The sequence below is a fragment of the Pteropus vampyrus genome, unplaced genomic scaffold (genome assembly GCF_000151845.1).
Source record: "Pteropus vampyrus isolate Shadow unplaced genomic scaffold, Pvam_2.0 Scaffold3, whole genome shotgun sequence".
Classification (NCBI taxonomy): Eukaryota; Metazoa; Chordata; class Mammalia; order Chiroptera; family Pteropodidae; genus Pteropus; species Pteropus vampyrus.
This window is the reverse complement of record NW_011888784.1, coordinates 15727046-15742025: the sequence shown is the minus strand read 5'-3', so window position 1 is coordinate 15742025 and position 14980 is coordinate 15727046. Positions and strand designations below refer to the sequence as shown.

At 32.0% G+C, this 14980-nt stretch overlaps 1 protein-coding gene across 5 annotated transcripts in view; it reads right to left on the bottom strand.

Annotated features, from left to right (window-relative positions):
* The window catches only part of NOL4 (nucleolar protein 4), a 279961-nt gene that overhangs the window by 185314 nt on the left and 79667 nt on the right, over window positions 1-14980 (bottom strand). For 4 of the 5 annotated variants that reach the window (XM_011361785.2, XM_023530925.1, XM_011361792.2 and 1 more), the window contains exon 2: window positions 14801-14950. In XM_011361785.2, the coding sequence (XP_011360087.1) occupies window positions 14801-14950 (150 nt within the window). Of the gene's footprint in view, window positions 1-13758; window positions 13800-14800; window positions 14951-14980 lie in introns of all 5 variants that reach the window. The other variant, XM_023530930.1, reaches the window with a different exon arrangement.

Below are 14980 nucleotides of genomic sequence, written 5' to 3'. Positions count from 1 at the left end.
ACACACACACACACACACACACAAATTGGATTCCTATTCATCTATTTTACAGAGGTAACTAACACCTTTGCCTGATTTATTTCTCTGATTAGAGATCATTTTTCTGACTCTCTGAAAATCTATTTTACAATAATGCATAAGTAAAAAAAAAAGTTTATGAGGCATACTCAGCCGGTCCTGATATTTTATATTTTAACTCACATGGAGTTACAGTCCATTGGAAATAATAGAGCTGACCAGTAAATTCATTAACAAATAGGATTTGAGAGGAATGCTCCATTGATTTTCATAAAGGATTTCTATTAAATCTTTTCTCTCCTTGTATGAAAGTCTTCTACTGAAAGAAAGATAGGCAAGTGGTGGAATTGAAGAGATGCTCCATTGGCTTCCATGGTCCTAATGCGCTCACTCTACATTCTGCCTTTTTACCAATGCTAATAAAGCGCATGTGTAGGAACCCCTTCTGGACAGATTTATGATTGGCCATACTCAATTATAATACTTGTCCTCGCTCTACTTAGCTCTAAATCAATTTGTCTTGGAATCATTATTAATCATATTACATTTCTTTATAGTTTACTCTGAAAAACAAGTACCTATAATGGTCACAAACATGTTTGTGTTTATGTGCACCTGTGTACATAAGATATTATAAAGTCCCACTTTATACCTTACAAAAGATTGTTAGCAAGTATTTTATCACATTATTTTCTGTGGTGGTATTCTGGCATAGTGCTCGGAATGTCACTATATGTTGCCTAAGTGGATAAAAGCTCTTATTGGGTACATTTCTTGGTATTGAGAATCTTCTCTTCCCCACCTCATGTTCACTGGGACCCAGAGACTATGGAGTCTTCTTATGTACTGGGAGGAGAGATCCTCTGAACAGACTCTTCAAGTCTCACACTGATTTCTGAAACAATCGTTCTGCGATGGAGGTGAAAAGGGAAAATCATTCCTTTTTCCTTATCTAGAATCTTACCCCCCAGACTTCTTTAAAATTAGGAGTCCTAGACAATCTTCATTGCTGAGGTTCTCAGAACATTTTTAAAAATGAAAACATATCCTTCAAAATTCTTAAATTATGGTCATTAGAATAATTAAATTTCAGAATTAAAGCCATTTGATGAAATCCTGTCTTTTGATCCTGCTGGTATCCTTTAGTAACCCCATTCAGAAATAACGCTGAAAGCAAATGTGTGAAGCATCTTTTGAACTTGAGTCCTAGGCTAAACACCCCAATGGCCCTGCCTTGATGAAAGGCCCTGTTTCTGTGAATGTTTGAAATTCTAAATCAACTTTAAATAGGTATTCATAAATGTTGATAAAACTCAGGGTTGTGTTCTTCTAGGCTGTCTATTCATCAATGTCCTAACATCTTCCATGCAACACGTAAAAGTAACTGTAAATAAAACCTAATAGTAAGGGACAGAAATAAAAAAATTTTGATTCAGATGCTTGAAATACCATTCTACTAATGCTATAATTAATTATATAAAATGCTATATACATTCATAAATGTCTATTTCCTTGATCCACTTTTCATTTTCTAGGATAGAAATTAGACTCCAAATATACAGTACAGAATATTTTCTTGAACATTGGTGAGGAGAATACTTGAAAATGTATTCTTAGAAATACCTTTATATTTGAGAAAAATAGTATTTCCCTAGAATTTGTTTAGGAACACGGAAATGCTGCAGCTTGTTAGTAATGAGAAGCAAAATATAACATAAATAGATATTAGTCTTGCTCCCACTGAACTAAACCCTAAAGACAATTGCCATGTGACAAGCCAAACACATTGCTTACAGTAGAAACAAACAGGCAAAGGAACAACTAGAACATAGATAGCCATAATGAACCATATAAACTAATGACCTTAACATTAATTTATCAGGTAAATAATTTGAGGTATCTCTTTATTAGAAATGTTATTTTCTAGTTGGATTTTTACATCCACTATTTTAGACAGTGGCCAAAACAGATTTTACGGTAATGTTCTGATAAACATACTGACTGATATAAGGAGATGAAATGAATTGCCATTGTTAGACAGTAGAGGACAAAACAAAGAGCTGAAAATCAAACCTACTTCTCCCAAATCCTGGTTTCTTTCTATAGGTTGAATGTATCATGGTGGGCTTATCCAACAGACAGAATAGACAAATGCTCAGGGTCGACGAAAAGCAGAAACATCAAAATAGATTTTTAAAAAATTGGTATTTCAAAAGCCCCAGAATATCAAAGTATTATCACAGGACAAAGTCAGCACTTGTGAAACTTCCTTAAACCTGAATTACAGATGAAAATGTGTTGTTCTTACCACTGTTGTTAAATTTTGAATTAGCTATGGTGAGGGGTTGATGCTGTGGCACAACATAATTTTTTCATTACTTATCACTTCTAAACTTTTAAAGACCTTAATTAATCTGTGTAATGAACATTGATATTATTTTCAATGAAAAGATCACATTCTAAGTCCTTTAAGACTAGAATTCATCAGTAATGTAGAAAATAATAAATTATATATAACATAAATTACAAGTAGAAATGATTTCTCCCAACAAAAAATATGGTAATACATCTACATAAAAACATTTACACTACAGCATCTTTCGATGGACTAAACAATAAAATTGGCCTCTGAGCAAAGACAGTATGAGATTAATAATCTAATGATAAACTTACCCACCTGAAGAAGGCTTAATGATCAAGTCCCATAAGAGGCACTGCTACTGATATTCTACTTATGGGTGTGTGTATATATATAAATATAAATACATATTTACATATATACATATTTGTATATTTATAAACACATATGGAACACATTTCTGAAAGTTTACTAACAAATATTATGATATAAAGGATGATGAACATTTTACCTTGCCAATATCCCTAGCTTTCTGAAGAAAGAAGAAACGGTACTTCCTTAAAACTCTACAACTACAAAGCCAAATTCTGGCAATTCTTGAGTGCCACTCACCTTCCCCTCAACACAGTTCAGTTAAGGTAAAAATGTCAGTTATCCAAAAGAACTGAAATAAAAATCAACAACAGTTAAATTAATTTACAAATTTCATCTTGTAATTTTGATAATACATAAAGTTTTTTTCCTTTTGAATAGCAGAGTTTTATGTTTAGAATTAAATTTTCTTTCCTACTTGGATCTGAATACATGAAGTAACAAAGTTAGAAAAATTAAAGACGTTAAAACAATGTAATAAATGGTTGCTTTGCTGTACCTTTTTAGACTGTGTGTCTCACAATTACATGATGGAAATGTATCTTATTAACTGAAGCCATACAATTTTGTAAATTAAGAGCAAAATTGATAAGAGAATTTTAAGACAGGATTATTTGTCCTATATGTCTCTTTTCTTCAGTTCCAAGCATCCTTCCTAATTTTAACTGTCTAATTTCTGAACATTTTCAGTATAAAGGTCCTTTAAATTTACTCATTTTGTGCATAGACCTGCAATTCTGTGGTTTCTGAAATGATAGAGAATTGACAGTTCTCAAAATTAAGATTCTCATTCATTATATAACTTAATTGCTTTGGCTATTTTACACAAGAGGAAATATTTCCTAAACGTTATATGTGTGTTTAAGTTTTTCATTAATTGAGTGTTTAATAAGTGGATTATGCTAAGTAAGAATTTTACATGGATTTTATCAATTAATCCTTACAAAAATCCCAGGAATAGATTATCATCATCACCACTATCATTTCTGTTTAACAGACAAGGAAACTAAGCCTGAGAGAGGTTGTATAATTTCTCAAATAGAAGAGAGAGAGGACTCATGATAATCTGGTAGCCGATCCTAACCTTTTACTCACCACACTTTTATAGACTTTCCTGATCATCAGTATATAAGAAAGGAAGAAAGAATGAGAGAGACAGAGAGGAGAGGAAGAAGAAAGAAGAAGGAGGAGGAGGAGGGGGGGGAGGGAGGGAGAGACTGTCTCATTCCTAGAGTGTTGCAATATTAACCTCACAGCATAAGTTAATTATGCTAAAATGTTTACAATGTTCCCCGGTGTGAGGTTCTTTATAAAATGCTCTGACCTGTTTCAAGTGACCCTTCTGAATACAATGGGCAGCTAAGCTCTCTGTACCTTGTTTTGGGTTACAAAGTTGCACAGAAAACACATCAGCCTATGTAGGAACAATACAGAGCTCCACCTGAAGGAAATTAACAGGCCATCTGTTCTGTTCCAGCAGAACTGATAGCTAAAGTGCTGACTGTAATATTTAACAGCCAGTAACCAAATGCAAAGGACTTTCCGTTTTAATACAATGTACAAGGAGTATAAGTAGCCTATTTCTAAAGGAATAAGACTTCTAGTTAAAAGGAAATCACCATTAGAGAAGTCATTCTTGGTTTAAGATTTGAACCTAACACCTGAACTGTAGTGATTTGAACCTAACACATGATATTGGCGAATCGTGAGCATAAGCAATCACTTTTTAAAGCAAAACAAAACAAAACAAGTTAAATTCAAAAGATTTATCAACCAAAATCACACCATTGTGGCTTAAGGTTACTATGGATTTAATAAAAGAAGAAAAACAAAACAAAACAGAATTAATGTTATTAAATATCAGTAATTTGGAAAAGTAGTAGACGAATGTTGGATTTTATTAAAAGTTGCACAGAGTGAAGCCCTGGCATGGTTTGCTCCATTTCAGATACTGAGCTTTAGTGCAAAATAAAATTGACCTAATCACAATAGTTTTTAAAAATGACCTTCTCTACCTCTGCTTCATAAAATGAATTTAGAGAATAGTGATAATACTTTTATTTTAATGGAATAATAGCATTAAAACCATGTTGTTATTTTGCCAAATATCATGCACTAAACTTATGGAAGAATTTGCCCTTGGGGCCAAACCTTTGACATTTTCTATAATAAACACTCTTGGGATTATAAATAGAAAATAAATTAGAAATCCTCTTCCAGTGAAATTTGTTTATCTTACCAAATTTAATATTGTGATATTCTATCACAAACCATCTGCAAAATACATAGCCAGAAAATGAAACTGTAGAAAAATTTAGTTTTAAAAATTAATAAAATTAAAATATGCTTGAACATAGCTTGTAAATCCAAAAGCCATGAAAGACCCCCGATGTCCTGATTCTTAAAGACACAGCACACCATAGCCCAGAGAGACTCCATTCTGAGAAAGCAAAGTCTTGGTTCTGGGCAACATCTCCAATTCAACAAGGACCACTCTGCCTTTACCTGGTTTACGCATTGTGTATCTTTAAATACATCTGAAAGGAGGGCATTAGGATGTGTAATATATACATAATATACATATATGTTATATATGTATACACACATACATATATTATACTCACATATATATAGATATAAATATATAGCCATATCTATATATGGCTTGCAAATGCTGTAACATTTGGCTATAACATTTGGCCCACACATTTTTCTAAATGTGCTACAAATTGAAATGTCCAGCTGATGGTTTGCTCTTATATTTATATCAGTTCTCTTTTATCCATTTCATGCATGAGAAAAGATGAGTAGCAAACAGCATTGTACTTCTACAGAGGAAGTTATTAATTTGTGGAGGTGCATGTAGAAACAGTCTGTAAAGATAAAGAGATTTTCAACTAAACATTTATTTATTCAACAAATATCTATTGAATTCATATGCACTATAATTATCACTGAATACTGTCAGATATGTTTCTATATAACTAATGTACCTGGATATATCAAATTATTGGAATCACCTATTAGTAACTGTATGGTTAATTTTGAAGTGATTCTGAAAAATACTTTTATCCAGACAACACAAACATAAATACTCTTACGTAAAAAGTGCATTCATAGCAATAATCAATTGGACAAAAAGCCAGACATTTGGCCTGCCTAATCGAGTTTGCATTTACTCGGAACCTCAACAATTTTTGCTTCAGAACCTTAACCACTATTTTAGAAAGACTGTGCTATGTTGTATTTGTCTAACCTCTAAACATCTGCTAAATAAACAACTAAATTCCTGTACCAATACCAAAACCAGGATGCTATTAGATTTGCACTTTAACCCCAAACTCAACACTGCTCCCCTGGTGGAGGATTCTCAGATTTTGTTTGGGTTCCTGTCAACATTACTTGTTTTGCTATGACTCTGATACTGTTATCATTTACTCCACTATGATACTTTCAGTTCCTATAACTGTCCACTATTTCTTTTCTATATTTTTTCTCTGATCATTTTCCACATTCAGTCTTCATACCCATTCATCAACTTCCCTTGCCTTTTTCATTTAGTGAAGGGCAGGTGACCTTGCCCAATCAGAAATATCTCAGATTAATGTTTAAATAGAATTAAGGTTGCTAGAGAAAATATAGCACACCAAATTAAATTTGAATTCCAGATAAATATGCAGTATTAGGACAAACACATTAAAAATTACTATCTATCTGAAATTCAAATATAACTGGACATCTAACATATTATTTCTTAAATCTGGCCACCTTACATGGTACATTTATCTAAGATGAATGAAACTATAGGTTAGAGCCTAAAGATAATTTTAAATTAGGAACAGAATGATATGTCAGGAAAACTGAAAATACACCAAGAACAGAAGCAAGAAGCAGGGTAAGTGGAAGTAATTCTTGGGCAGTTTGCAGGCAATTTGAAATCACAGTGCTCATTTAAAGTAATGTTTTTCAACTTTTTAGACCAATAGCACAGGTATAAATATATTTTACATCATAAGCTAGTACATACACACATTTATATAATAAAATTGATCATTTCTATTTTCTATTTCACTTTTTAAAAGTGATCGCAACACACTAAATTGCCTTGACAACTCAATAATGAGTTGTGATACACAATGTAAAAATCACTGGCTGAAAGTAAAGGCGAACATTCTATTAATCTGAAGAAAGGTGCTATGGTGTTGAGAGAAGATGGTTAAGTTTAAAATGAAGGCTGGTGAATCCAAAGGAGGTCTAAAGCAGGCAGGACTATTTTTAGACAGTTCAGGTCATATTTAGCCACAGGCAATTTGGAAATTTGAGGCAAATGCATCAAATGCAGGGTGAGAGGAATGAAAAGTGAATGTGGTGCAGTGGAATAGGTTAGGTCAGTATCCTCCAGGGATGAAGAAATGGTACAAGTGGGAGGCAAAAGGAAAAGACACTCAGTTTGGGCGAAGGCCCAGAAATTTACTACATGATTAAAAGAAACTAGAGGAGGAAAACTAGAGGGGTATCAGCAGTCTAGGGCAACATCAGATGAATCTGGCACTATATCACTATAAATTAGTAGATTAAAGTATAGGCAAACAAGAAATAGAATGTAATTTAATTATAATACATCACTTTTTATTGGAAATAGTTTTTGTTTCATTGATTACACTTCAAATTTAGCTGTATTGCTTTGTAATAAAGAATATTTTTTTGTTTTATCTTTATTATCATGATGAACATCTTTAATTTAGAGTTGTATTTTGTTATAATTAAGTCATCAATTGAGCAAATTTAACAGACAATATCAAAAAAAAGAGTCAAATAAACGATATATATCTGTAAATTTGTGTGTGCTGTTTTTATGTTGCTTATGTTAGAATATTTAGCTGTTAAGAAACAGACTGTCATATGAAGGGTTCTTATATTAAATGACAAAAAAAATGAGCAGATAGGTACTGAAAAAGTTTTTCTTCATACATGTTCCCTAATAGTAGAATTAAGAGAATCTCTAAATATTGCATGTAAATAAAATGACTCAGCAAATCAAGTGTTTATACAATCACTTGTAGCATGAAAACTACATTAAAATATGTAGTCACAAATGGGAAGTATGAGACAATTTATTTCCTTCTTTGATTTTTTCTGAAGAGTGTATAGAGAATGATATATTAGTGTTTTTACTGGGTCTTAGGGGATAACAAGTAGAATTCAACCTTCCTGGTCTCAAATTCATTGGCACACTGAAGCTCTCCCTGGCTGCTGTCGCAACTCTCTCTGTTAAAGTTTTCTTTACTTCACCCTGCTAGTCATTGAGAAGCAGCCCTTCTTTTGAAATAGGTAGCCAAGAATATTGTTGCTGAAGTCACTCAAAGCAGGCAAGAATTAACCATCTTAGGGGAAATGGAAGAAAATGGAGAAAGTTAGACTTCATTCTAGTAGGGAGTCTAGTAAGTTGCACAACCCTCATAAATTTATGCAGGCAAAGTGCAGTCTGTGAGATGATGATAATGTACCATGGACATGGAATTCATTGACTTCTTGAATTGCTCAACAACTGACAAATAATGAAAACATTTTCGTGATACACCAAGTAGCCATATGGCTTCCTTCAGAAAATGTCACTCAACTTGGGGTGTTTACTTGTGCTCTAAAGGTGACTTTTGAAAATAGGGAATAGGAATGCATTTTGATTATCACAATAACTGGAGTCTGTGTTGCTGGAACATAATGCTCAGGGGTTACGAATATTAAATGGCTTGGGGTACTTGGGACAATGCCAACTGTCTGCCCAAAAAGCCAATAATGCCCTATCAAGAAATATCGCTTTTCACTATACACATAATTATACAACTAATGAATGCATATAACAAAAGATATCATGTTTGCATGTTCTCTACTGAAGAGAAAAGCATGTCAGGAGAGAAATTTCTTGTTCAAATTCCAAATTCTCAGATGCAGCAGCTAGGTTATCACATTAGTTTCAGAATTCACCTCCTTTCTAATCACTATAGTCAAAGTGCAGAGCCCTGCTTAAATATGATAGTGCTGTAAGTTGACTGAAAGAGGATATTACCAGAAAAACAAGAGTGGAGGAGAGAATGAGGAGTAGAGCAGATAAACGATAAAAAACTAGGTAAAAGTTGGTTTATTTTTACTTATTGTGAAATGACTAAAACTGCTACTGATAAAGCTAATGAATAATAATAAACGATTCTGAGAAATGAATGAAGACATGGCTGGGAAGTATCCATAGGTCACTGAGGAGCACAGATGACACAAAGAAAGAAACAGGCCTTTCAATATCTTGTTAATAGAGAAAGCTCTTTACAGCACCTGTCACTTCACAAAAAAAACTTCACGTTTTTTCAAAAAAATCATGTTCTATTCACCTCAATATAATAATATTAGAAGCAATTGTTAAAAACTTTACATGTACTATTTATGAGTTTCAAATCAACTCTATAAATAATACATGCCAAAATCACACATATAGAACTTTCCTTATCAGGATTTAAATCCAAGTCTAGCTGACATCAGAGCTGGCATCATTTTCTTCCTACTACCTCACACAAGTTACCCACATCCTATTCCTTCTTCCTGTTATATTTCATCCCGATTAAATATATATGTAGGTGTTTATACAGGTATACACATGCATATACTTAAGGAAATTCAGAATATTTTATTTATTACACCATCAAAGTACCTAGGAACACCTAAATCTCTGGATCTGAGTGGTAGAAAGCATTAAATGTCTGGAGTAGTTTCAAAAGCTGCATTGGCTCATTTTCACCACAAGGGTGCACTAAAATAACAATTTACCAGGTTGGTCATAAAGAGTTAATGAGATTTCTCCAAAAGGTTAATCCTCCTTTCAGGGAATTATGTATTGACTGGGACATTATTGTTTAATATGAAAATTATTAATGATAGGATTTGTGACATTAGTTGATGATGAACTGGTTTGGTTGAGCTCTTATGTCTGATGGTCTCCACTACCAAAGGACAGCTTCTGAGTATAAAGCATTTTATACTATAACTCTGCCCACCTGTGCTAATTCTAACTAAACCTACACGAGAAATAAATCAATTCTGATAGATGGCAGTACATTATTTTGTTTTAAGACTGCCTTTTAATACTCTAATTGACATGTCACTAATTTGTTTTTCCTTCCGAGATGTTTTACATATCTGACATATTAGTCTGAATATTATTTTTAGTTAACAAAAACAGTGGCACTGTTCTAAAACAAAAGTGGATTTAATATTATGTGTGCCATGTCTAACTATAACAGCTGCCTTCAATATTTAGAAATCATCTGTGAAACAACTTATTGTATAACATTATCACCAAATTCAATATTAGAGAATGTCTATAAAAACTTTAAATTTGGAATTTTAAGTTTTTTTAATCTCTTAACAGTTGTTTATTAAGCCACTCTAGTTTACAATAATCAAGTGAAATAAAAAAAGTCACATGCATTAAAAAGGCAGTGTCCTGTATTTGTTTATTTGCTGTATTATTTTGCTTTTTCTTTATATTAGATCAAAGAAGATGGTTTACAGACATAAAATTAATTGGTGTTATGCCTTCAGAATTTGAGGAAAACTGAAATATAGCCCCCTCATTTTATATGTGAGTGAACTGTAGCCTAAGCCAAAAAGAGGTTATATTAATTGTTTGGAACTCTTAGGTTTTAGTTTAGCGTTATTTTTTCACACCACATTGGTTATACATTTTACTCATTAGTCTCATTATAAGTTGACAAAAATTTTGGAATTTTTATATAACAAACTAGCAAAAATTGATGCAAGTTAAAATATCCTATTGAGAAATAGAGATGCTGAACCAATAGGTACTTTTTTTTTTAATATAAAAGGGATAAAATGATGCTAACTAAATAAGTTTAACTGTTCTAGAACTGATAAAAGTTTTCCTTTTTAATTTTCAGAGTAGGAATGCAGAAATTCTGCATGATATGTTATTTTTCTATAGTATATCCCTGGAAAGAAATGTTCAATTGACATCGAAAAGAAATTCTTTAAAGAGAGATCGTTTTTAAATTTTTTAAAAAATTTATTTGAAATTAACAGAATTAACCTTTGGGAAAAGCAAATGAATAACAGAAATCCTCACAAACTTCATCTAGCAGGAGAGCTCCTAAACACAGGAACTCTGTCATTCTTTCATGTTTTCTGTCAACCCAGTCATACCTTAGATAAAAGTTACACTGTGGGCTTCCAGGAAGAGTGACATCTACAGGATGCACATAAAAATGTATAAATTATTACTATTCTTATCTCCTGACACAGACGCATGGGGCAGGCAGAGGAAATTATATCCATAATATAATTAAGGCAGTGATAGATCTCTGTTAATTGTTCTCCTTGTCCCTCTACCTGGAACATACATAGTGAACAGATAAAGAAGGAGAAATAACATTCAAAAGTTTACCATATGTCAAACATGTCATGCATCTTAACTCATTTATTTTACCACATCACGTATGTCATTATCTTCCTCTAAAAAGAAAGAGAAAAAAAAGTAAATAATTTACCAAAAGTGACACAGTTAGGAAGTGCTAAATTTGAAAGTCGAAACTGAGTTTGTCTGGCTTCCAGCCTATTTTCTTCAAGCTATAGCATATGCTCTCCACTCTGAATTAAATAAATGTAATTATTGGCAGCTATGTATGTGAGTAATACATGTAAGTTTACTGTATCACACTACAAGTTGTGAGTGTGTGTGTACATATATATGCAGACTGTTCTCTCTATTGAAAACACTAACTTTTCCCCTTAATTCCTGGATTTCCTCCAGTTACTCTAAATTTATATGTAGCAAGAAAGATCCCTGAAACTTAATCCTTTAGTGGGATCCTAACCTAAGAAAGAACTCTGAAAAGGCAGCTGTGCTTAGCCTGTGATAGAATATAAGTGCTAAAAGACAATGGAGAAGAGTGATACAGTCCCTGGAGGTGGAGTTCAGGAAGAAGTTGAGAAGAGTTAAGGACTAGAACAGCAAACAACATCCCACATTTGTTTTTTCAATGTTGCATCATTAACTTTGAAGTGACTCTCCAAATTGCTAAGTCCCTGCAATCACTTTCCGTACAAAGATATATTTTAAGTTTAAATGGAAGTGATAATTACAATAGTCAAATATATTAAGGAAACAAATTTAATGCATCAATAACAGTTAATATGGAGACAGGGGCAAATGCAGAAAAAGCAGACCTAAAAGACACTAGAATTCAACAATGACTGAAAATAATTATGATAGCCTTCACATATTCCTAAAATGTGTCATTTTATGTGGATTTTTTCAAAGAACGCATGAGTAATCGAACATATACCCTCCAATTTTTATCTAGAGTCAAATTAGTTTGCAATAAAATTTAAGTAGAATGCCTAGATATTTCAAGGAATGATATACTGCAGATAGGTAAAAACAAATAGCATTCAAAAGTTAATCCAATATTAAAGGACCACCATTTCCTGCAGAGTGAAAACATAGAAAGATTTGCAAAAAAGGCAAAGTAAATAAAATGACCACTAAATCTATTGATAATATTATTAAGACAATATGACACGCTTTAATGATTAGTTGTATAAGTATGGTTTCTTGGCCATGTAGGAAAAGGAAGAAAAAGAAGGTCAATAAACATAATCGTGCATGCTCTATGAGTTAATGTGTTAGAAGTAGAAAAAAAATCTTAAATTTAATGGAACCATTATAACTGCAATAGGTACCTAGCTAATTCTACCAATGACATTAGTATTGAGAACTAAACTCTGACCCAACAGTCTAGGGCTCTAATAGCACTAAATCATTCCATTTCAAATTGCATTTAGTTTTATGCCCCATTAATTGAACATTTATATTAATTTTTAACATTAGACTTAAGTTCATTGTGGAGTCAAGTACACAGTTTTGCTGGCATTGCAGTCATTCTTTTTTTTTTTTCCCTATGATGAATTATTACTCCATAAAATGGAAATGCTTCCTAATTAGGATTCAATTTAGAGATACCAGAAGGCAAAATGTTAGGCCAGAAATAACCTTCATGATATTTGGAAAAGGTGAGAACACTTCAGATGTGAAAATAAAAAATAAACCTGGGTAGAGAAGGATCTTCAAAAAGAATGTTTTCAAGGGAGAATGGATGATGTTTCAGATGTTGCTTATATTTTTGAAGTTGATAATGCAGAAAATGTTCTCATAACGTTAATGCAAAATGATACATGTTGGAAACATGTTTATCAACTTATTGTGTTTGTCATGCAAAATGACAATGGATCAGATTCTCTACATTTCATTTAAGAAAATACAGGGTGAGAAATTTGGATCTATGTCATTGACTCATGTTTCCACTTTAAAGATCTCTATTAGTACATTTGAAAGAATAAATCATTTTAAATTGCTTTTGGAACCTAATCAGATTTGGCTGCCACACTACTACTGACAATGAAGCCACTTGTTTTATGTCTGTTTTTCATTTAACACAATTAAATTTATGTATTTCTACCTTACAAAGTCCTATCAAGTTCAGGAAGCTAGTTCATGAAAATGAATCATCATAAGAGTACACAGTTAGTGATATTAGTAGATCAATATACAATTTTTTCCTATTATCACCTAGAGATAAAAACCTGGCTTAAGAGACAGGTGAAATGAGTATGTTCAGTAATATTAGTGTACATAAAAAATATCCTAAAAAAGGTAGGTAATTGTCATTAGTCATGATAAGAATGTCTCCTGAGTTATGTAAGTCAAAAGAAAGTTTATGTGGCAGAATTATGTAAGGAAACTTACAATAGTGCCTGCCCACAAACCATGCAATTTGGAAACAGCCAAGAAACAAAACCATAGAGAAGGAGAGATAAATACAACATGTATTAGGGGTTATTATGCAACTACAAAGATTCAATATGACCCTGGAAATATAGCAAAAAATAGTTATGGAAAAGAAGCTATTTCTTATGCTCAGTAGCTAATTTTCAAACATATGTACCTGTATTTGAAACTTTGAGCATTTCACACATTTTTCTGTATCTGAAAAAAAAATGGATCCAGACTGATATCGTGTATCAATATAGCTGAAAACAGTTAATATAAAGCAGCCAAAAGCAAAGTTCAATAAGATTTCTAAAAAAGGATATTATTCTGACTGCTGATAAAATACTTTTGATGTATACTTTGCTCATATTAAAAAAGAATAATTTACTGTTCAATTTTCCTAGAAAGGATGACATATCTATATTAAGACAACTTCATAAACTTTGTAATTAAATAAAATGCTAGATTAAAGTGTCTAGATCAAACTGTAAGTATAATTCGACACTTTAGAAATATGTAACTCTATTTTGACAATATGTATTTCAATATTTAACAGTTAATTAAATCTGCTTTTCACATAATTTATGATAAAAACATTATATATTCATTTAAAAATGTTCAAGGGCATTAAATCTATGAAAATAACACATATCTTTTACTAATCTATTCTGAAAATTTTTTTAATGTATACCCTTTAGGACAAATGTATTTAATATAAGGAGACATAAAAAAAAGTACATAAAATTTCTTATTCATGTGATTATAAGTATTAAATAGGGAACACCTAAACATATTAATATAATTCAAAGGGAATGGAATGTTAAGACTGTAGTGGTAGCACAAAAGTTCATATATTCCAGTCTATAATTCATATATCATGATACAGTGAATAAATAACACAAATATATCTTCCCATTAGTGGGCATTTGACTGGGACTACCACATTTTATGCATATTTAAAGAAAACAATATGAAAATACTAGAGACAGGTTTAAATTATATACAATAGACTTGGTGAACAAAGGACAAAAATAGAATCAGTAATAATTAAATCATACTTTAAATGTTGGGTGTGACCATGATATGGTCTAATTTAAGTTGAAGATAAAATATTTATAATTATTTAATCCATTTTTAATAAGCATTCATAATACCAAAATTCAAAATTCATGCCTTTTCCTTTTTCTTTTCTTTTTTTAAAAATATTTTTAACTTACTGCTTTGTAAGTTCTCTTTTGTCCAGCATGTTTCCGAATTTGTTCTCCATTTGGCCCTGTTTCCACATGCATCGAGTAGATAATGTCAAAGAAATCTTCAACCACAGCTACCCGTCGTAAGGACAGCTTTTCATCTACCCCTACGCCATCCTGGAAAGAAAACCAAAAAAAAAGAACCAC